The 24157-nt window shown below is 44.7% G+C and overlaps 1 protein-coding gene across 1 annotated transcript in view; it reads left to right on the top strand.

Moving 5' to 3' along the window:
• The window catches only part of g (adaptor-related protein complex 3, delta 1 subunit-like garnet), a 330226-nt gene that overhangs the window by 58549 nt on the left and 247520 nt on the right, over positions 1-24157 (top strand). The window contains exons 8-9 of the mRNA XM_075875995.1: positions 7024-7097; positions 13194-13243. Coding sequence (XP_075732110.1) covers positions 7024-7097; positions 13194-13243 — 124 coding nt within the window. The remainder of the gene's footprint in view (positions 1-7023; positions 7098-13193; positions 13244-24157) is intronic.

Raw genomic sequence — 24157 nt, 5'->3', positions numbered from 1 at the left:
AGCTTATGTCTTATGCTACATCTCTTATGTGCGTTGGTCCCTCTGTCGCATTTCTGGTTGACCAACGCGCACACTCCTCCTATTTTGTTTTTGGCCGAAAACACTACTTTCACATCATACTTTCCAGCCACCTTTTTTAATCTATGTGAAAGCCTATGTACATAAGGGACCGCTACTACCTTAGAGCTAGAACCAGTCATCCCACCTGTTTCCAAACATGGCGCCGTTTCCCGTCTGAGCTTCTTTAATAACCTAGTGCCTACGGCCAACATCACAGAGAATGGGTACCCCTCGTCCTGGAGCCTAGAGACCTGTTCATGAAACGACGCATGGACGCATGTTCGATTAATAAATCAGTTGTTAGATTGCGCCAGTTTGTATTCCTTTCTTTGTCCTTGTTCGCCTGCGCATACATTTTCAGGCTGTCCTGTTGGTTGATTATCCGCAGTCAGGCAAGTGGCCGAGCTTCTTCTCGCTGCGTAAAAACTTTAGTTCCTGTCTCATGGGCCTCGTATTTGTGGGGGAGCATTTCGTCTAACGTTGTAACATCATGTCTGTAAACGAGACTGAATGGCGTCTTCTGGATGGTCTCCTGACGAGCTGCCTTGTACATGAACGTGACGTAGGGTTGGATGTCATCCCAGTTCTTGTGTTCTACGTCTACGTACGTGCTGATTATTTCAGGGTCCTGTTAAGACGTCCAGTCAACCCGTTAATCTGGGGACGCTATGCGTCTTCCTGTGCGCGCTACCACTTAGTCGCAGAACGATTTACAAGAACTCGGCTATGAAAGCAGTACTTCTTCTGGTGATAATTACTGCGGGAGCACCGTGCCTTAAGACGATGGCTTTGACAAAGGATTGCGCCACTTCAGATGCTGTTGCCCGTCGCAGAGATTGTGTCGGCGTATCCGGTGAGGTAATGGGTAGGGACGTAATCCACCTCTTTCCGGCGGTGGATGTTCAAAAGGGACCTAGAAAGTTCTTACCAATTTGTGCAAATAGGGTCGTCGGCACTTGAAACAGGCTGCAACAGGCTGGCTAGCGGTTGTTAGCGGCACTGACACGTGTTCGTTTGCGGCGCTGACATTCCAATAATACCTGCACACAAGTTTTCACGACCGTGGCAAGTTTCAACCAGTAGTACTGCCTAACCCTTGCTAATGTCCTGGTGTATCCTAAGTGACCGGCTGTGGGCTATATGTGATACATGCTCTTCGAATTTGATTCAAAATCATTCACACAAGCTCACTATTTGCTTCGAACCTAAAATTCACTGGTCGCACAAGCCTAAAAAAAACATAACCATAAATTTTTTTATATAATAAAGAATTGCATTTTTTACAGCAAAAGTATGAGGAACTACGAACAACGGCACATATTTACTTCTTAACATTGTTCACAGTATAGTCTTCCTTTGGCTGAATGCACATTTGCTCGTGTATGAATAATGTTACAGTGGAACTTCGATTATACGTCCCCCAGTTTCATGACGACCTGCATTTTACGACGAATTGATTTGGTCCCGGCAAAATCCCCATAGAAACAATGTATATTGAAAACCTTAGTTATACGACGCAGTTTTACACAGATCCCGCATCTTACGACGACTTTCAGATTTTTTTTTTTTTGAAAAGAAAAAAACCACCTGTACTCAAATGACATGTCGACCAAATATTCATGAGTGCAAAATATGAACTTGCGTACCCAAATGATGACCACAGGAAAAGTAGTCTTCATAAATGGAGAGTTAATTTTCCCGTATGTTCATGCACTTCTACGTGTGCCTCAATCATGTGCATACGTATCCAGGGTTGTTACCTAGTCGAGCTCTATCCACATACGAGTAGGTTTAGCTCACCAAAAAGCTGATATTTTCACATTTTCGGTCCATGGAACCATTTCCTGGTCGACATATGGCTAATCTCCTGCCTCTGTCAGAATCGCTGTCACTGGTTGGAGCATGCATAAGGGCAAAATGCAGCTGCTTTCGCTGTGCAAAATTAGTTTCACTTGACGTCAACGTTCATAACAGCGGGGCACTACTAGTTGCACTTCACAAGGCAACAAATCACATCGCACATGATGTGATCAATCGTGCACGAACGCATCGTACATTAACTCGTCCGTCGCCATTATGTGATAGCGATGACACTGCGTCTGACTCTTCTGATGGGAGGCTCATGCAACATGGTTTCGATTGCATGCGCAGGCAATATTCGGACTCTATTTATTGGTAGAAAGATGCGCGTTGGATTTGATTGTTTTTAAGGCTGAGAATAAAGATTTGCTTTGGCCTCCTTCAACTAAATATTGCTGCCATTAGCTACCACTGGCAACAATAATTTAATCTACCCTCATTGCAGAGGCAGAAGATCGTGCCGTGGGCTCATGCAGGCAGTCTGTACCCGTTTTTCGGGCAAGGCTGAGTGTCGCGGTCTGTAATCTTACTTTTTCGATTGTACGATGCCCGGGTTATATGGCAGTTTTGCGTAGTCTCCTAAACGTTGTATTATCGGGGTTCCACTTGTTGATTCTCTCAACGCATGTTGGACTTCAGCGCTCAATTACTTGGTGTCATTGGCGAATTTGCCGTTAGGGAACGACAAACGTGCTATTGGTGAACGTAATGATCATTAAAATGAATATGATTGCTTAAAAAATGCACATAAGACCAAAAAACACAAGTGACTGGAAAATTTTGCAAGCAACTTGGCTAAAAAAGAAGCCAAAATGCACTTGTTTATCATAAGCAGAACTGGCTACTTTGTGCTGAAGCAACTGTGTATTGGTGCAGCCAATGTACATAAGCAAAAAATGTTGCTGAAAACCTGTCTCTACTTGTTACTTACTTGGTTGAGAAAAACTTGTGGGGAATTTTGGCCCCTCCTGAATTTCGGTGTCAAGGGTCTGAGCAGATCATTGAACAGATCAATGAACAACTGCTTTTCATGGCACATGCCCAGAAAAATTCTGCTGCATATCAGTGCGCATGTGTTTTCTGGACAATGTAGAGCATTATAATTGAGAGCTGAACATTAGGTTTGAGTCTTATAATGTGTGATTAATTGGTGTGAGCACTGGTGCAATTAGTGCTTTAGTGCTTTAGTGCAGATGGGATTGCATAGTGGTGTGGTTATTAAAGGGCCACTAAACAGGCTCCAACCTTTTTACATCCCGCAAACAAGCTCGCCAACTGGTACAGTATACCGTGGCGATCATATTTTCTGACGCTGCGCAGATTCTTCATTTCAATAAACAATTTTCGGGCCTGTTTCCTTTGCCTGACCAAACCTCCTCATACAAGCACAGTGATGAAAGCTTGCCCACGGGCAACATTACATACCACTGAGCTCGTTGATTGGTCCTTTGCCCTACGAAATGGCTGATAAAACAGGTGACATATCGTTGACATCATGTCACGTTGCTGTAGTGGGCGGAGTCAAAATGATGGGCTACGCCTTTCCCTTCCCTAAAAGGGGGGCGAGGTCGTGCGAAAATTTGTAACCTGCTAAGACGGATGGTGTAACCCCGGTAACTTCCTTATTACAACACATATTCGCAAAATTTTTGCAGTGGCATGTAAGAAAAGTGCACGTATTTTTCTTTACAATAATTTTTGCACTTCGGGGTTGACGATATAACACACAGGCACAAACTTTCAACAAATTCATTTCAGAGCAGAGTGACCTCCTGAGTGATCTGGAGAGGAGAGAAAAGTGCACAAAGTATAAAAAGAGTCATCCTGCTCTGAAATAGATTTGTTTGCACCCTGTGTGTTATGTTGTCTCTTCTCTTTATGTCCACTGAGACTAAACCTGCAGCTTTAGTGTGAACAAGCTGTGCGCAATGCTTGCAAGGGTTTTACCCCCATTGATTGTGCTTGGAAACGTTTGTGTGCTGGCCAAAGTGTGAGCAACTTTTTACTGGTTTTGTGATCAACTTCTTGTAAGACTTGCTGAATTTGTCTTGGGCTGTGTGTTGCAGTTTTGATTATAAAAATGACATTATTGCACACTATACATGGTTTATGTCATGCTTTGTAAGATGTAAAAGTTCGAAGAGGAGGTTTTTTCAAGTGTTGGTGACTGGAAAAGTAATTTGTTTATACTCCATCTCAGCACTACCAAGGCCATGCTGTGTAAGCTTGCTTCATGCTTGTGCAGCAAAACATAGTTCCAGTTGTAATAATGTTGGAATTTTCAGGGTTTAGAGATATGTGCTGGCGACGTGCTACATCACATCGATGCCTGCTATGTTTATTCTTCCTTTGCGTTGATGTTTTGTGCCTTTAATTGCTGCATCATTAACTGCTGGTAACTGTAGTTACAACATGGCAGCACTTGTGCAGCCACAACCACCAGCTTCAGTCCGAACTTGTGCTTGCTTTTCGCCCATTGTGCTGGTAGCAACAAATAAATGGTGAAATTAGCCGTCGCTTCATGTCTTTTCACGCTCAAGACAAAACATTGGGTACATTTTGCTGTTACCATGCCTGCTAAGCCTAAGGATCTGATAATTTGACGATGGTTCTTGGAATGAATGTATTATAATCACAAATGCACGGCTACTGAAGCATCTGCACATTTATGTAAAGCAAATACAAGCGTCAGTTTGCTACTTTCAGGCCACACTGTGCACTATGACGACTTGAGAAATTCGTAGTGGGCACCAGCTGGGACGGGAGCAGCCATATTTTTGTTATTCAATGCCATCTGTTCACTTTATTCGCTCTGACCGTGAAAGCATGCTATGCAGATGCCATGCAGATGCAGAGGAAACGATGCAGGGGAGGTGAATAATGTGGAGGGGCTAGTCATCCTTTCTATTGGCTAAGAGGCTCACGGCCTTTGCAGGACTGAAATGAACTTCTGAGATGGAGTATAAGTGTCCAGCATAGCATGGTGTGTGCATGTGTGTGTCTCCTGTGTGTGTGTGTCACCTGTATGTGTCACCTGTGTGTCACCTGTTCTCTCTCTCTTTCTTTATCCAGTTTGGTGTTCTGACCTACATTGAACCGAGGCTTGGTAGAAAATTGAGTCAGCCGCTTATTAACATAATACGCAGGTAACGGCCACTGCATCAACACACGGGAATCACTTAGCATGTCTCGCTGCCCAGCAGTAGTATCGCTGCATCGTGGCTTTTTGCACATGCATCTGCTTTGCTGCTTTTTTTTTTTGTTTGTCTCTACGTTACCCATTTCCCTATTTTTTTTTTTGACAAGCATGATTCATGCCTAATAAATGGCTTGATGTTTGCTCAATCAGACTATTGATTGTGGTCAGACGTGACACAATATTGTCATAGTTTTCTACAATACTTGCTACAGGGGACTCTCGGGCTGCGATTATTCGACCACCATGGGAATGATGAGTACACGAATTCGCCTAATCTTCCCGCGAGTGGCTTCGAATGCACTTTTGATTTTGTTAAATGATGTGTTTTGGGGCTTGTTTCAAATAAAAGAACAGATCGCTGTGTACTTCGTGAGCTGATTTGAATTGTTGAGCCTAGAAAGGCCCGGCTGCTGAAATGAAAATGATGACCATTAGCTGTACTTCGTCTTGCATCAAAGTGGCTCCAAGCCACACGAATCCATGTACTTCCCACAATTCCGATGCTGGCTCAAGTGTAATGCATTGCAGCCCTCACAGACACGACGATAGTTATAGCGTAAGAACAAAACGACGACAACGAGACAAGAAGGACACGAGGCGTTTATCACTTCTGTTCTTAGACTATCCTGCAGACCAATAGGGCAGAGCAGAGGCAAGGACAGGATCTAAGAAACACGGATACAGAGTGTGAAAGGATAGCCGTTGTTCCGTACAAACACCAGATATCACACAGGCTCAAGAAAATCGGAAAACGTGCGGGAGTTCGCGTGCTGTTCTCTGCACCGTTCAAATTAATCAGTCTCACCAAATCTACAAACCCCCTGAAAACGCAGTCATCAACTGAATGTAGAATTAAGCATAGAAACAGGTATGTGGCATACTCCAGGGAAGTTTTCTATAGGACTCCCCTTTCCTGCGGTGCTTGTTATGTCGGAACGACCGAAAGGTGTCTGAACGATCGACTGAGAGAACACGCTAACAATGTTAGAAACGGGAAAGATGGTTTTCTTGCTCAGCACTGCACTGAGTGCAACTGTGTGTCCCTTTTCAAGGACACAGCGACGCTGTTTAAGCACAGGGATGAGCCCACCCGAGTTATCGTCAAGGTCGCGCAGATGGCACGCGAACATGTGTCACGCATTAGCAAGTCCTTCGTGTCTCTGGCCAAGAAGGAACTAAGGTTCCTTTAAGGTTTCGGTGTGCGCAAATATTTATATTACTTTTTTGTTTCGTTTCCTTAAAGACTTTTCTTTGCCTTTTTCCGTGGTTTTGTTTCTTTTCCCTAACTGATGCACTGCTCTTTGTGCCACATGGTTTTTGTCACTTGGTTTACTATCTTCTCTATATGTTTTCACGGTCTGTGCAATAAACTCAGTTGGATAGCGCTCGTGTTCTTCTTGTCTCTTCGTCATCGCTTTGTTCTCGCGCTATAACTATCGTCATGTCATACCAACTAGCCCAAACTGCCACATTTCTCGCGGACAATAGCGAGGGATTTCCCTCTGGTTTATTGCTAAGAAACTCAATAATCATTGTGATATTAGGGCACCAGGGCACCTTCCTGAGCTTGTTTTGTTTGAAATGCTGTGGCAGCATGCAGTGTGGATTGGCTTTTCCAGTCACCATTTTTCAAAAATGAAGCATTACAAGGCCTTTCACAGTGCTGTTTTCAGTTCTAGAAGAACTTGATTTTGTGCGAGCTGGTGCCTAAATTTGCAAAACGCATTACTTTTGGGGCAGTGTTAAAAACATGAAAAAGGGCAGAGGGTCGTTTCAGTTTTCTCTGCGTGGTGGATGAAGAGAATGAGACCATAGTGGCTATCATTGTTGTGAATGGCCCTGTGGTGCCCTGCTCTGGTGACCAGTGCTGGAGCCAAGTGTGTCGTGCCTGTCTCCTTTTGCAGTTTGGTGCCCTCACCCCACTTGAACCTAGGCTGGGGAAAAAGTTGATCGAGCCTCTAACTAACTTAATCCACAGGTAACCAAGGCTCCTGTTTGTTTTTTATTTCAGCTCTAAGGCTGGCAAACTAGCAGCCATAATTCACTGCTTAATTTCTTCATTTCTTTTAATTTGCACAATTTGAGCCTGCCCTGGGCTGTCACGTTAGTTGAGCTTGCTGGCCAACAATGCATGCGGTGCCACTCTTTGAGAAAACTGCAGGAACGAGAAGACGAGACCGCACGCTTAAATATGCTGCATGAACACACCAGCATTGTACTCTGTAGAGTAGAAGCATCAATCGGTGCCCGTGATCTGAAATGATTGCAATAAGGTGACAGTATCACTTTTGGTAACGTAGAATCTGATGAGCTCAGTGACTTGCCAGTGCCCTGTTGCACTCGTCATTGGCTTACTGCACTGTTGTAGAGCGACCCAAGTGTGGCGTTCTCAAGTATACGCTGCCTTCCACACAATGGCTAGGCTTGGCTGTTACTACTTGAAACAGAGAACTAGCAGACAATGATGCCAAGGAAAGCATAAGGCGGATGCTACCTGATGTAACTGTGGAGAAAGAAAGGTGTATGAAAAGATAACTTGCTGCCGGCTGGGACCGAACTTGCAATCTTATTGGACGCGCTATTCGAAGGTCTCTGGTTCGGTTGCCTGTGGTGCGCTATCTTTTTGTCCACCTTTCTTTCTCCACAAATACATTATAGTTACTTCTATAACACTCTCTGTACTTAGCATTATTGTCTGCTAGTTCTCATTAATATTGTGTTTCTGTAACATAGAAAGCGAGCCCACAAATTTACATTTATTTCCTTCAAAATGTTGAAAGTGCTTTCAATGTGTTTTGTGCTATAATTTAGAGCACAGTACAGTTAAACCTGTATATAAATAAATTGGCTACTTGTTAAAAAAGTTTATTATAAAGAGGATTTTGCTATATGCAGGTTCTGTACGAAAATTTCAAAAATAAACACACAAATTAATTTAAGGGGGACTAAAGGCAGAGCTTACTTTACCTAAAACACGTGGGAAGAAACTGTGTTAATAATGCGATAGCAATTATATGAATTCTTTTGATGTGTTTTTGTTGTCGCCGCCATGTTCCCTAACAAGTCCAAATTAATAACTTTCCCCCGCGCATCGTAACGTTTATGAGCGGGTAAAAGCGCGCAAGCACTGCTGAAGCAGAGATCAAATGAGCCGGCCCATCTCTATTTCCTGGAGGGTGCATACGCTAACATCCCCCCTGCGTGTTAAAACTGCTGTTGAATGCTCAATCCGGTTCGTTGACGGCGCATGCTGTCCTGACAAAAATCAGTGCGTTTCAATGTGAGGAGACTGAGTGAAAAGAGCACTTTCTCCCTGGAGCAGCTGTACTTGCTTGCACCAGCGTTTTGTATGAGTTCCGCGATATTTCATCCAAAACAGTTGACTGCCAGCCTTATACTTTGTATAGCATTAAAATTTGTTGCTCTGGCATTCATTGCATCGCATTCAATGTGCCGTCGTGTGGTTGCAAGAACTAACAATGAAAACGGAAACACGTGACGAGGCAACCTCTGAAGATTCGTCGTTGTCACTGTGCTCTTGGAAAATTTCAATCAGCGCCTAATCTGGAATCCTTTTCGATAGTGATGATGCAGTTTTCCACATAAAAAAAAAAGCACTTGGCAAAAAAAGAGCAAAAAAGCAAAGTTGTTGGGGGCCTTACCATGCATGCGCAGTGAAACCATCGACACAAGCAGAGCGAATGACACGGATACCGGGAAAAACTATTCGGTAAAGCGGCCTCTATATCCAGCACGGCCCCACACACGTTATGCTAACTAAAGGCAGGACACTGTCAACACAAAAGCAGTTTTCTTTATTTTTCTCTTTCATTGGTTCGGAGGAGGAGGGCACAGCCGCGCATGTAGCGCTGACCTTCATTAAAAAGGCTGAACGACGCATTCCCGCTCACTCATGAGGGCGCTTGTGAAGCCACCGGAAGATCCCTTCGGTGTGCCGGAAGCTGGCATCTTCTGTGCATTTTAGGTGTGTGATTGATATACTATCTGTTGGCAGTTGTCGTGATCGTAATTTTTTGTGTTTTCCTTTCATAACATTTTCGCGGTCATCCAACGCTACACGAAAAGTGACGGACGCCGTAGCGACGCTGTCTGAAACGGTGGGGTGCTGTGATTTTCAACTAGTGCATGCAACAAACCCTAAGATTAGGCATCACTCGGAACACCGACTAATGATACACGAAAAATGACAGCTCTGTAGCGACGTTGTTCGAATATGGCACAGTGCTGTTACGTACAATGTTACAATTACTCGTTAGTCAGGCGACAGAAAAAAAAACATTGTCCCACCATTAAAAAAAAAAGGAATGAGTGCACTGGTAGCCAGGAGCACGAAGGTTTGTGTTTTGTGATTGATCCGGGAAAGAAAACAATGTTGGGATGACGTCGTTTCGAAGATGAGTTTTTGGAACCGAGGGGTCGACACATGACTCTGCAAAGTGGTCCCCGCAAAGTCTGCTTCTTGGAGGCAGCGTCCAGTTGTCCTTCTCGAGTTACTGACCCACTTCTCGTATATCTGAGGCTTCGAGTGTGAGAAACTGCATATAAAAAAACCTACCACCTTAAATGTGCTTCGATAAAAAACAGGTGTTCAAATACCATATTTTTCTCGCAGAATGCGTAAAATGGAATATAGTTTTGAAGTAATTATGTGTAAAATATCTTTGCGGCGACATTTCCAGTGGATTGGTAAAGTTCAGGGCTCTGTACAGGCCAGTATTGCATTAAAAAGAAAAGAAAAGCCCTCGCGCCTGCAGCAGACATGGCGGTGGCTTCCGGGACACCAATGGAGCCTTCCCGTACCTTCAACCACGCGCGCTCAATGCACCATTCAGCTACCCCTAGTAGAGATCAGTGGCATGTAGCGTAGCAGCAAGAACTGCAGGAACACCGGCCATTAATGTGCAGGCCGCCTGCCCGACTTGCGCACACTCAGGCGCAATAACAAGCGTTCACTCTCGCCTGGCTGGTGGGGCAACATGCATGCTCGTGCCAAAATGACAAAATCTGGGGCAAAATTTTTAGATTGCCTGGGGTGAAAATTTGTTATATCGAGGTTGTCTTCCACAGTTACTTTGTTACATAAAGGTTGCAAATACATGTGCTTCTTTTAAGTAACGGCGGGGAATAGAACAAGTGAAAAAACAAACAGCACGAAAAACGAGAGAGCAGACGAAGAAATACACATACAGAGCGCTGACTTACAACAAAAACTTTATTCTTCAAACCTTGCATATATACCTATGCAGTGGAACAAAAAAAAAAGGGAGAAACAAAAGGGATAGTTGAAGAAAAACCATAAAATCATTCTCATAGCTCGTGCAATCACCCAGATAAAAAGACAACTTCCTTTTCTTGGAGGGCAGCCGAAGGCCTGCTCACGCATGCGTCTCTCAACCTAGCTATCTCCAAGACTCCAGTATTTCACAAGTAAGCTAGAAATAGAAAAACTTCGTTATATCGAGAAATTTGTTGAGCAGGTTTAACTCTACCACATTTAAAAAATGTTGCTTTGTGTGAAATGTATTTTTGTTGAGAGTGTAATGCTCTGTATTCGGTGTGTTCAGTGGTAGCGTGCCACTGCAGGGTCATCGCATCAATATCCCGACATTTGACCACCCAACGATAAGTCATGCGTGCAAAGCATGGTTAATTTTCCTACAATGTTCAAATCACTAAAAAATACGTCAGCTAAAAAACAAGGACTGAAAACACATGAAGCTAGTGCTTGCCTAAAGTTTCAGAGTAAAAATTCTGTGCACAACCACTCCACAAAGTCTTGAATACTAGAAGCTACTGTGACTGAAATGCTGGGACGCTGGTCAGGTGTGTTTGTTTATTCCTGGCGTGTCAGAGCTATATCACATTAGCGAAAATACGAGATGGCGCTCGCACCTATTTGGTTTCCCTTAATAGCTGAATAATGTGTGCTGCATGCGACATATTTATGACTGTCTCCTTTTGCGATCATTTCAGAATATGACCTCTGTACAGGGCAGTGTTCACAATTACCATCCAGGATGGAAATACGCGAGGGAACTCAATATCACCTTTCCTTCTCTGTGCATAATTCAATAGCTGTACTTTGGTTGACCAGATCGTAGTGTGGCACATAAGAATATCATGTTTCACATCCTTTCATAGCTGTGATGGTTTGCACATTGTTATCCATTAAAGGTATCGTTTAGTATTTTAGGAATCATGTGATATGCAAGGTGGTGCTATCCTGGCTTCCCAACTTACTCTTGAGACCACTGATAATTGGCTATTGCTAGCTTCTTTAAAAAGGTACTGACATGAAAATTCTGATTGGTCATTTTTTTGCATCAAATGGGAGGCTAAGCCCTTGAGAGCCCAGAAAACTAGCTGATAAGCGTAAGTGCACCCTGAGTAAGTACCTAAAGTAAAACCTCATCAATTCAAACCCTCTTATTTAGAAATCCCGCCTAATTATAAGCATTTAGACGGTTCTGTATTTTGCAATGTAAGTTTGAGCAGATAATTTGAAGTGACGGCCAGCACTAGTCCCGTCGATTTGAAAACTTAGGGTGCAGTGTGCCGATTCTTGATCCCGGTTTCGCCGCAAAACCGCGGGAATGACAGCTAGAGCTACCAGGCAATGTACTGTAGTAATACTAATAAATGGCAGCTGAAGCATGCCAACCTCGATACTTCCAGGTTGAAAGATTCTTTCTGGGAATATGAAGAAATAAATGAAGGACAGTCTTGAGGAATTCGGGATATATGCGAACCTCATAGTGCTGGTTGAATATCCGCACTTGCACACTTGGCAGAGTTCTTGCCTAAAATGCCGACATTGAAAACTCTGTTCGAAAGCTTCAAGCATCATGTTTTACAAGCAAGACACATCGCGAATTTTGTCCCGCTATCATTATTACATCCTTTATTTTCCTGGAAAAAATGGGCGAATGGTTACATCATGACTTGATGACGCAGCTAGGAGCAGGCGGCATGTTGCGTGTGTGTCGCTACTGTGTTGCAGTGAAGATTTCTAATTTTTCGCAGGTGCGCATTGCAGTTGACCATGACTTTTTTTTTTTTCCTTTGCGGTGTCAGCAGTGAGGCCCCTTTGTGTGCGGTGAAACTGGCACAGCAAATGACCAGCCCTGATGAGTTTGATAAGCCTTTGTATGTTTCGTAAATTCGAAAACCCTCTTAACTCAAAGATTTCTCACGGTCCCAGGGACTTCGAATTACAAGGTTTTACTGTACATCGTTTTAAAAGGTAGTTTCAGTTTTAACTGTACCCTGGCATCGCAACGGATCATGAGCTTCCTGCGACTTTGTACCTGACCAGTTCCCAGCTAGCAAGGCTGCTGCAAAAAGTCATCGGAATTCGTACTGTAGCCCAACTTTAAGCTAGTTTTGATAAGTAGGTGCGCCACAAGAAAAAGTGACTTGAATATGAAAGTAAAATATCTCACCAGCATTAGCTGATTTCACACTTGTCTTTCCATTTTGTATTGTAGAGTAAAATCACTTTCGATAAATGGTCATTACTTGCAGCTTGCTTTGCAGCCATTGAGACCCCACACAAGGGCGGTCAAGTATTGTCGGCGTGAAATGAAACCCGAACAGTGGCAAACCTTCGCGATGGTATAATTGTCAAGTTATCATCATCGGCAGCTATACGCATATATGTGTGCCTGTCCATGGTATAAGTGGAAGGTGGGCACTGTACCATCACGAAGGCTTGCCAGTCACTGTTCATTTGGCGCTGGTAGTACATTACCAACTATTGCAGCTGCATTTTGACTGCTGTGAGACACACCTGTGTGTAGAGGCAAGTTGAAATTCTCTGATGGTCAGAAGTAACCCACACTACGACATGCCTTGTGAACCTTTCACAATTCTTGTAATTTGACCAGGCCGTGTCAGCACATACCTTTCTCATTTTTGTGAGATCATTCATGGGTGCTTTTGTGCAAGGTTTCTAGAATTTGGTCAGATTTGATATAGTTACGAGAAGTTTGTCAGTGCGAGGCATTTATTGACATTTAAATTATAAGTTTTAATAATTGCCTGCTCATTTCAGCACCTCTGCAATGTCCCTGCTCTATGAGTGCATCAACACAGTCATAGCAGGTGAGTGGGATATTAGTGTGACCCTGCTGCATCCCAGCTTTCATGAGTTTGAAGTTTGCACTTGTTAAACAACATTGCTGGTGGATAAGACTGTTCAGTCGTGACGAGCTTGAAATGGTCGCCATTTCAACAAAGAGGCATGTTTGTGTTGTGTTGGGACCAGTGCTGATTTTTCTATGTTTGGAGCACTTCGGGAGTTCGGCTTGTGGTCTATTCAGTACAGGCTATCAATGCTCAAAACCTGTTTAATAGGTCTAAAATTATACAACAGACATAACAAAGGAGTAATAACAAAACTTAAAATTAGGGTTGTGCAAATACTCAACACAATAATTTTTACTATTGAACAATTCGAACGTACCAGCTGCAGTCAACATCTGAGTGAAAATGACCACTTCAGATCTTTATTATCTTTCACCTCATTTTATTCTCGTATTGCAGCAAAACTGCGTTAAACTCGGTTACGGTCGAATTTTTCAAATACAGTCGAAGCTGAATAAATATGACCCCCTTCAGATTTTTTTTTCTATGCTTCACTTTATTATATTCTCGTATTGCAGCAAACCTGCCTTTCAGGCTCTGCTGCAGCCGAATTCTTCGAAAACAGTCAAATTGAAAAAAGCCCTTTTAGACTTTCGAATGCTTCACCTCGTCACATGACTGTATTAGAAAGTTTTAGTCTAGCGCGCACAACTGCCTAGCGCATGCATCACCCGAAAGGGAGCACAGCTGCGCATGCGCTGTACGTAAGAGAGGTGCGTGCGTTGGCACACGCGAAGGATGTGTACATTGGATTTCGGCTCCTACGTAGTGCACGCTACAGCCGTTGGGTACCTTAGCAGTGGCTCTTGCGAGATCTCCCCTTGGTGAGAGCACGAAAATCGATATGGTCACGACCAACTGCAGCAAAAGCAGCAGTGTGGTCATGGCTGCGAGTAAATCTCGCGTGCATTTTACAATTGCCCTCGATATGGAGCTCCTTGCTTACGTGAGGAGCTTAAATTCGTTCACGTACCCTGTGCAATGGACAGTGATCACTGTGAAAATACAGGAGCTGAGGGGGATGCCTTTCAACGCCCGGAAGGTCCGCAATTTTATGTCTTGACTTGTGTAAACTATGGTTGGCTATTGTAGTTTATTGGCTAGTCACTAGGTAGGTGGCATCACTTAGTACTCCAAGATGAAAGTGTTGACGCTTGGGCGCAGTCCATGTGTCTGTTGTCGCCTAAGATAAACTAATACTGTAGGAAGCAGCTTCAGCTGCAACGTACGTAGCGCGCTAGTCATTGCGCACGTACCGCCTTGCGCCGCTTAACTAAAACTCTTTATTGCAGCAAAGCTGTCTTTCAGGGTCTGCTATGGACGCTAATGTATTGACTCGAAAAAACGTTGGCTGTGACATTAAGATTGTAGAAATGGCAGAGGTGGAGGCTCAATTGATGTTGTTTTGGACCTGACATTTGGTCAGGAAGTGAGAAAAGTTGGACGCCAGAGATTTTCAGCATCCAGAATTTAGAATTTTATGTATGTTGATATCTATGAGGTATACTTGGAACTTCTAACTCGAAGGGAGCACAACCTTGTCTGCCTCATCATTTAGGCTTGAAAGGAGGAAGGCGAGGAGAGGCTGAGAAAATAGCATCCTTTGCCTTTCTCATGTTGCTTGCACGAAATCATGCACTAATACAGTTCGGCCTCGGCGTTGCCTCATTCTTTATAAAAATATGAAATACCGGCCTGCCGGCACTTCATCGTCTTAACGAAAGAAATGCTTTCATGTTGCGATATCTCATGAAAATGGGCTTAGGAATGCTCTCCAACTTGTTTCCCCACAATTTCATTTCGAACTATTTAAAAAATATTTGATTGGGTTCGCATTTACTGTTCAAGTTCGTGGAAGTACTTTGCGCGGAACACGTGGGGATGAAGAAAGGACACAAACAAAGTGCAATCGAACAACTAAATTACTTTTGAAGAAAACTTTGATTATCATATTGTGCTTGTCCGTGTGTCTCTTTTCTTCGTCCTCGTGTGTTCCGCGCAAAGTATTTTTATGAATTCATTCCAACTAGGCTGGCTAGCAGTTTTGCTTCGATATTCGAATTCACTTCGCAACCTAAATTTTGCTATGTGCTTGACTCCACTTAAAATCGCTTCAAAATATTTTTGAAACCTGTGGCTGACTTCGGAATTGTGCTAGAAAGGGCACCATCCCCTATGTTGGATGGGTGAAACAACCTGATGGAACTTGCAGCAGACGACACATATCTGAATTGAGCAGGAAGCCTTTCATAAAGCGCAGCAAAAAGTCCCATGGTTAGTATGCAAACATCCCCAACGAGATACCACTCGTGACACGAAAACATCACATGCTTTCCTCTAACATTGGAGGTGTCGACGTTTTGGTGAATGGAGCAAGAATCGCTGGGTGCCCGGGCTGTGCACTTCCTCAGGTTTCACAATAGAGCTGTTGCATGTCTTTCTTTTGTTTGTTGCTTTGCGAGAATTGGTGGTGCGCTGTGTTTCTGTAGGATTTGTCTTTAAGTAGTCCTTACGGTTTATTGCATTACAAGGCGCAATGGGCATAAGATAACTATTTGTGTAAATGTAGTGTCCTGCTTTGATGAATGGTTGTCGTTACTTGTTAGAGGACGTCTAGGCAATGTGCTTTCTTGTGATATGCTTCCATGAGTCTATTTACGAGTGAAAGGTGCAGCACTTTCCTACTTGGCTACCTACATACTTGGCAATAATAAAAAACTTTTCTTGATTTACAATTTATATTTGTAGACATTCGCTTTTGACAGCCATTTTGCTTTTATCACTGTAGAGACTATTAGTGCATTTTTTCTATAGTGGAGAGCAATGCAGGTGGTAATATGGGCTTGCGAACAACACTCAGGCACAAAAAAGAAAAAAAAAAGCCATGCATCTTGATGCACCTCTTGAAGGCTTGAAAATATATGTGCATTTGAAAATAAAGTATCTTGGGCTGATGGAAGAGATGAGTCAAACAACTGAAAACAGCTCTTTGTTGCTGTGGTTTGCAGATTGTGTTTCTAGTCAACAGAATGAATGGCCGGCTAATGCTTGTATCTGCAGCATATATGTGAAACTTCTGCATTGTATACTGGCTCGGCAGTAAACTGGCTAGTTGACTTGTATGACTTTTTTGTGTCCTATCACATCATCTGTATGTTTCCTTGCAAATATGCAAAAGATCAGACAGCAGTGGCTTTTGTCAGCTCTTGGGCCCAGGGATCTTCTGCAGGTTGATGTAATGAAAGGTCACTTATTCTGGTTTCCTACTTCCTCTTGAAAATACTGCCCGAACTGTAATACTGTTCTTGTGAAATCAAGAAAGCCCTAGCGAAGCAGTTTACTGGAGTGGAAGTGCTGGGCCAAATGCGCCGAAACAGCTGTCAGGCATTGTTTGGGGCATTCATGTGCGGCTGTCATACACAACGAGGCATGCCCAAGCAAGCTCCTGTGATCGTTATCATCTGACGTGCTCTCCACAACGTTGATGATGATGCAAAACAATCAAGCAATGAATGTGATAGCAATAAATTGTAATGTTATACTAAGAGCTAACAGCTAACTCTTTTCAATTCGAACGCGTCAATTTGCAAGGTGAAGGGAATACGACTACTCCAGGAAAGGAAGTGGTTTTTCTGTTTTTCATGTGAACACAAAGTGGGCCTTTCACTGATGTCAGGGCTGGGCAGTATCAAAGATACGTTTTTCCGAGATACTGTTATGTATATTCTTTGGGTATCTTGTATCTGTATTTTCAATTAATTCAATAATGTATTATGTATCTTAAGATATAAGATACTGTTATCGCAGCACTACAGTGTGAAACAAAAATCTCCGACTTTATTCTGCATCTCTATTCTGCATCTCAAGCTGGTGCTGGTGGCACACTGCCGGGCAGTGACGTAATCTTTTCGACACCAGTGAGGGCAGGTGATGATGTTTGTGCAGTTTTGACAAAAGCAAACATAAATGCACTCAGCCTTTCGTTCTCATATTTTAGCAACATTACCCACTTACCAGTGCCTCGTATCATACACAAAAATCATTATAACAAAGTTGCATCTTGCATAAAAAATAAGTTGGTTATATCCAAAAATTCAATAAAAAGGTATACTTCCAACACTATATCTATTGCAAGATTATTTTTAATTTACTTCATGATAGCCGATATATTGTTTCATCGGAGTTCGTTATAACGAGTAGGCTTGGGCGAATAGTGAATTTTGGGTTCGAAGAGAATGGTGAATTTGATCGAATAATTTCAAATCGAATTTGAATGATAATCTTACAAGGAAACGTATATTTGCAGATATTTATGACGTTTACAAACAACGACAATGCCTGGCACACTGGTGGGCTGAGACCAGTCTCTAATCCACTTAGTCTTTTCTTTCAGACACAGACCCTCTACCGCTTTATGCCCCAATCCCATTACTGCTTTGTGGCACTACCCCGCGGCGTTAAAAAGCGCCGACCCGACGCTTGTCACGAAAGGGGAGTGTTGGGTGACACATAAGGCTTCAGTCTTACGACGTGCACAACAGTAGCTGGTGGTGGCATTGATTGCGCTTCATCGACGACTCGCTGTATCTCGTAGGTGAGGTTATTGATCTTGCGTAGGACTTTGTATGGTTCGTCATAGCGAAATAAAAGCTTTTCTGAGAGGCCGATGTGACGACCTGGGGTCCACAAGAGTACTAGAGAACCTGGTGCATACAAAACTTCACGGTGACGTTCGTATCGATCTTTCTGAGAGGCTTGAGAAAGTATGAGTCGTTCTCGGGCAATATATCGTGCTGCGTCGGCTCGCTCTATGGCATCGCAGACGTATGTGACAGGGGAGCTTGAACCCGCGGAAAGGAGTGTATCAAAAGGCAGAGAGGGTTCACGTCCATAAAGAAGGTAGAACGGGGAATAGCCTGCGGTGTCATGTCTGGAGGAGTTGTAAGTGAATGTGACGTAGCGTAATGTTGCGTTCCAGTCACGGTGGTCTGGAGAAACATACATCGACAACATGTCGGTGATAGTGCGATTCAGGCGCTCTGTAAGTCCATTAGTTTGTGGATGGTATGCCGTTGTGAACTTGTGGTTCGTGGAACAGGAACGTACGATATCCTGGACGAGACGAGATAAAAAGTATCGACCTTGGTCAGTAACGAGCTGTCGAGGAGCGCCGTGATGCAATATGATGTCATGCAGTAGAAAGTCGGCGACATCGGTAGCGCAGCTGGTTGGAAAAGCGCGGGTGATCGCGTAACGTGTTGCGTAGTCGGTCGCCACGGCAACCCATTTGTTCCCGGATGCAGAAGTGGGAAACGGCCCGAAAGGTCGAGCCCCTCGTGGTAGAATAGTTCAGCAGGGATCTCAATAGGGTGAAGAAGGCCAGCTGGAAGCAATGTTGGTCGTTTTCGACGTTGACAAAGGTCGCAGCTGGCGACATACTTTTGCACAGAGCGATATAGGCGTAACCAGAAAAAACGGCGCCGGACGCGATCATAAGTGCGGGTGACTCCCAGGTGACCAGCGGCAGGTTCATCGTGAAGCTGTCGGAGAACATGTACACGCAAATGGGAAGGCACGACTAGAAGGCGGTCAGGACCATTAGGGCGCATGTTGTGGCGGTAGAGAACACCTTCATGAAGGAAATACAAGTTCACAGAAGTGGGTGGAATAGCGGAACTCAGGCTTCCTATGATGGGAAGTAAATCCGGGTCGCGGCGTTGCTTAGAAGCGATATCAAGAAAGTCTGATATTGATAAGACGCAAGCCTCAGTAGCTCTCTCTGTGGCGATCCACTGGATACCGTGACAGGCTGTCGGCGTCTTGATGGAGGTGACCAGATTTATACACGACCGAGAAGGTGTATTTTTGGAGGCGGAGAGACCAACGACTGAGACGTCCCGCGGGATCCTTGAGCGAGGAAAGCCAGCAGAGTGCATGATGGTCAGTTACAACAGTAAAACTACGGCCGAACAGGTACAGGCGAAATTTAGCGACAGCCCAAACAAGAGCAAGACACTCTCTTTCGGTGATGGAATAGTTCTTCTCGGTAGGAAATAAAAGGCGGCTGGCGTAGGTGATGACGCAGTCATGTCCATGCTGACGCTGAGCTAAAACAGCCCCAATTCCGTGGCCACTCACGTCAGTAAGAACTTTTGTCGGGGCAGTCTGATCAAAGTGGCTAATATTGGCGTAGTCGTGAGAGCTGCAATGAGCGCCGAAAATGCAGCACTTTGAGGCGAGTTCCAAGTAAATGGGATGTCCTTTTTAAGAAGCTCGGTGAGAGGCCGTGCAATATTGGCGAAATTCCGAATGAAGCGGCGGAAGTATGAGCACAAACCAAGGAAGCTCCAGACATCCTTAGCAGAAGAGGGTACGGGATATTGAGTCACTGCGCAAATTTTGTCCGGGTCGGGCTGTACCCCAGATGCGTTAACGAGGTGACCAAGTACAGTTATTTCGCGACGGCCGAAACAGCATTTTGAGGAATTCAGCTGGAGACCAGCGTGGCGGAGTACTTGGAGAATACTGGACAGTCGCTCAAGATGGCTTGCGAACGTCGGTGAAAAAACAATTATATCATCTAAATAGCGTAAGCAAGGGGAGCATTTGAAGCCGCGCAGAAGGGACATCATGCGCTCAAAGGTGGCCGGCGCATTACAAAGACCAAATGACATTACTTTAAATTGATATAACCCATCGGGGGTTACAAATGCTGTTTTTTCTCGGTCCCGTGGGTCAACAGCGATCTGCCAATAACCATATCGAAGGTCAATGGACGAGAAAAACTTTGCGCCATGAAGGCAGTCAAGCACCTATCGTACTAACACAGCTGCGCAGTCGTTCCTGCCTCGTTCTTCTCGCGAGTGGAACCACCTTCCCCCTGAAATTGTTGCTATTAATGACAACCATCTTTTTCGTGATACCGTAGCTAACTTTGTATACGCAGGACCTATTTAATGTATTTTTTGTTTGTACGTTGACTTTTGCTTGTATTCGTACTAACGCTGTATTTTTCCCTTCCCACCATGTACCATGTGTTATTCAATGTAATCCACTCCCCTCTGTAATGCCATTTGGCCCTGAGGGTATTATAAATAAATAAATAAAGGGCGTCGTCTATTCTTGGTAAGGGGTAAACGTCCTTCTTAGCGACCTTGTTGAAATGTCTATAGTCGACGCAAAACCGCCACGTGTTGTCCTTCTTCTTGACAAGCACGACCGGGGATGCCCACGGACTAGATGAGTGTTCGACGACGCCTTGGGCGAGTATTTTCTCGACCTCTTTCTGAATGACAGAGCGTTCGGCAGCGGAGAGACGGTAAGGGCGGCGATGTATTGGGTTGGCATCGCCGGTGTTTATGTGATGGGGTCACAACTGAAGTCTGGCCTAAAGGGCGGTTGTCAAGATCGAATATGTCCGCATAGGATGTCAACAGGCGGTGGAGGTCTTGTGCTTCGGAGTGCGAAAGATCTGGCGTTATCATTTTGTTAATGTCAATGCTTGACAGGTTGGGCGGAGTGAGCAAGTTGACGTTGCTCAGCCGGCAGTTCAGAAATATCACACTCTTGCAACGACGACGGGACGCCTAGTTTAATACCAACAGGCAGCGCGTGCGCGGAAAAACCAAAGTTCAAAAGAGACAAATGGGTCTGGTTGTGGGGCACTCTCACCACGGTGTGGGGGACAGCAATGGAATGCTTCAGCACAACGTCGATAATAGGTGAAACGACATATTCACCATCGCACACAGGCGGATCACACACGAGCTGCACGTAAGTCGCGGCTTGCGGCGGAAGATGCAGGAACTCGGTGGCACAAAAGCGACTTTGAGCATCACAGGCAACAGCAGCGTCAAAAGGCAGCTCCAACTGAAGAAGACTCGTCGAGCAGTTGATAAGGGAGGAGTGCGCCGAAAGAAAGTCTAGACCGAGAAACACGTCATGTAGGCACTGCTCAAGCACGGTGAACAATACAACGGTCTGGCGGCCAGCAATACACACGCGAGAGGTGCACATGCCAAGAACGATTGATGTGCTTCTATCGGCAAGCGTTACTGTACACTTAATAGGAGGCGTGATCACTTTTTTGCAGTTTAATACAGAGAGCAGCGCTCATGACTGAAATTTGTGCGCTTGTGTCTATGAGGGCTGTAACGGTTACGTCATCCACCAAAAGGTCCAAAATATTGCGGCATGTGGGAATCGTCAACAGAGGATTTGTAGAACAGGTCATTAATGCAGCGTCATCTCCGGGAGCTGCATGGTCAAGTTTCCCGAGGTTGAGGACCCAGGTCGTGCAGGGGACCTGGATCGAGAAATCATCGGCGAGAGAGATCGGCGGCCTTGGAATGATGGTGACCGGCTGAACCTTCGGCCCTGAACGTTAGTAGGAGCAGGCTGGGGATTGTACGGAGTAAAAAACCGGCGAGAGTTGCCTTCAAAGCGACGTCATGTCTCGGTGTTCCAGGATTAATTGGATGTCCAACGATTGCGACAGTAGCGCATAATGTGGCCGGCGCGAGAGCAGTGAAAGCAGATCGGTCGATCATCTGACGTCCTCCATTCAGCAGGGTTCCGTTAGCGGGAAGGGTGGTGTGAAGGGTACACCGTAATCTGGTTAACAGAAGCCGAGCTCTCGTTAGTGCGAACAGTGCAAACAGGTGCAATGCTGAGATTTGCTATTTCTTGGCGAACGACGACTTAGATGAGGGAGACGGTGGATGCGTTGTCTTGAGGACTGTCAGAAGCGATGGCTGCAGGAACCATTGCTTCGAGTTCGCGGCGAACGATTCGGGTGACATTTTCGGATAATGTAGCTTGCGTGAACTTGGGGCTCTCTTCGCAGGTCGAAGTGGCTGCAGTATTAGGCAGACACGTAAACTGGCGGGTTAAGCGACGGTTCTTGGCGTGTTCAAAGCACTGACATTCTTTCACAACCGCGTCGACGGTGGCACAATCTTTAACGATCAACAGGTTGAAGGCATCATCGGCAATTCCCTTTAATATGTGAGCGATTTTGTCAGTTTCGCTCATGTTCTCGTCCATCTTTCGACATAGGCCCAATACGTCCTGTATGTAAGATACATACGGTTCCGTCGATGTCTGCACGCGACATTCCAGGTCTTTCCTCGTGGCCTGCTGTCGCCCAAATAGCCTGCTGAACAACACGACAAGCTTCAGTTTGCAAATGTCCCAGCTGGTCAACTCCGACTCATGGGCCTCATACCATGTGAGCGCCGTATCCCGCAAGTAAAATACAACGTTGGCCAGCATCAACGTGGGGTCCCACCTATAGTATTCGCTCACGCGCTCATACAATGCGACCCAATCTTCAACATTCACCTTGTCCTTGCCTTTGCCCGAGAAGGTTCCGGGGTCTCGTGGAGGCAGAAGAATCAGAGGAGGCAGCTGCTGCTGCTGCTGCTGCTGCTGCTGCTGCTGCTGCTGCTGCTGCTGCTGCTGCTGCAGCTGTTGCTCTTGTGGGTGGGCCTGTTGAGCCATTGCAGGAAAATGAAGGTGGCGACCACTCCGAAGTTCCGTGTTGGTTTGCCGGCAAAGCCAGGTAGGCGTACCCAGCACCTCCACCAATAATCTTACAAGGAAACGTATATTTGCAGATATTTACAACGTTTACAAGCGATGACAATGCCTGGCACACTGGTGGGCTGAGACCAGTCTCTATCCACTTCGTAGTCTTTTCTTTCAGGCAGAGACCCTCTACCACTTTATGCCCCAATCCCATTACTGCCTTGTGGCAATATGTACGACATATAAAAAAAGGGGCAATATTTATCATGACCTAACTAACCTGCACAATATTTCTTTTGAATTGAAATAGAGGCTCTATGCAAATGTCACTTCTTTTTTGATCAAAGGAAGTCGACACAACCTTAAGCAGTAGTTTCAGTGGGATGTGAGCGATAACCTGTAGGATACTAAATGTTTTAAAATTTATTATACTGGGAGCATATGAGCCGTCATATGCTCCCAGCATTCCTTTTATTAAGTAACACACTTAATAAAAGGAAGAATCGATTTGAGGGTAACATGTTCCCTTAAAGAGGCTCTGCAACACTTTTTTGAAGTTGCCATGGAGCCAGTAAACATACTTGTTGCCGCTCAAATTTACCACCGCAAAGTTTCTAGAATCTTTCCAGTACGAGCGGAGTTCCGAAACTTTGTCACACCCTGCAATTGCATTCTCTCTTCTCGTCCCGACAAAATAGCTGGAAGCTAAGCAGGGAGGAATGGCACGACGAAAGAAAATACGTCACACGCACCTTGGGACCTTGAGCACCTCTTTTTTTTTTCTTTGAATACGCGGCTTTTAGTGCGATCGCACATGTACTCGTACACAAGCGGCGGCCTCCCGTGGCGGCCCCAGTAACAACGAGCGCGCCAAGCTCAAATTAACCAATGGCTGTGACCAGAGCCGTATAATCCTTCTTGTGATTATGATTTTTGAGTGATTTTTGAGCTTGTATTGTCATTTGCCGAGGGAAGAAAGCAATTTATAGCTTTGAAAATTTATTGTACATTACAGGCCGCATGCTGCGCTTTAATATTTGCCTCGCGTGTTGTCGGTAGCCTCGACTACCGATCGGCAGCGTTTTCTGACCATGCTCAGAGTGTGTTGCAGGGCCCCCTTAAATTTGAAGGGGGCTTCACGGCAAAGCAAATTTTTTTTGAGTAGGTGCTTTCTTTGTTTAGCATTCCCACATTGCAGTGAAACCACCTTTACAGGCGGTGACATGTGGGTTAATATACATTTATTCGTTCATTGCGAATACTTTCAAAATATTCGATAACTTAAATTCAAATTGAAGCAAATTCGAATATTTAAACCATCCGTTCGAATATTCGAAGAATTCG

The sequence above is a fragment of the Rhipicephalus microplus genome, chromosome 10 (assembly GCF_043290135.1).
Source record: "Rhipicephalus microplus isolate Deutch F79 chromosome 10, USDA_Rmic, whole genome shotgun sequence".
NCBI classification, from domain to species: Eukaryota; Metazoa; Arthropoda; class Arachnida; order Ixodida; family Ixodidae; genus Rhipicephalus; species Rhipicephalus microplus.
Note: the sequence above shows the minus strand (reverse complement) of the source record. Positions and strands in the feature narration are given on the sequence as shown.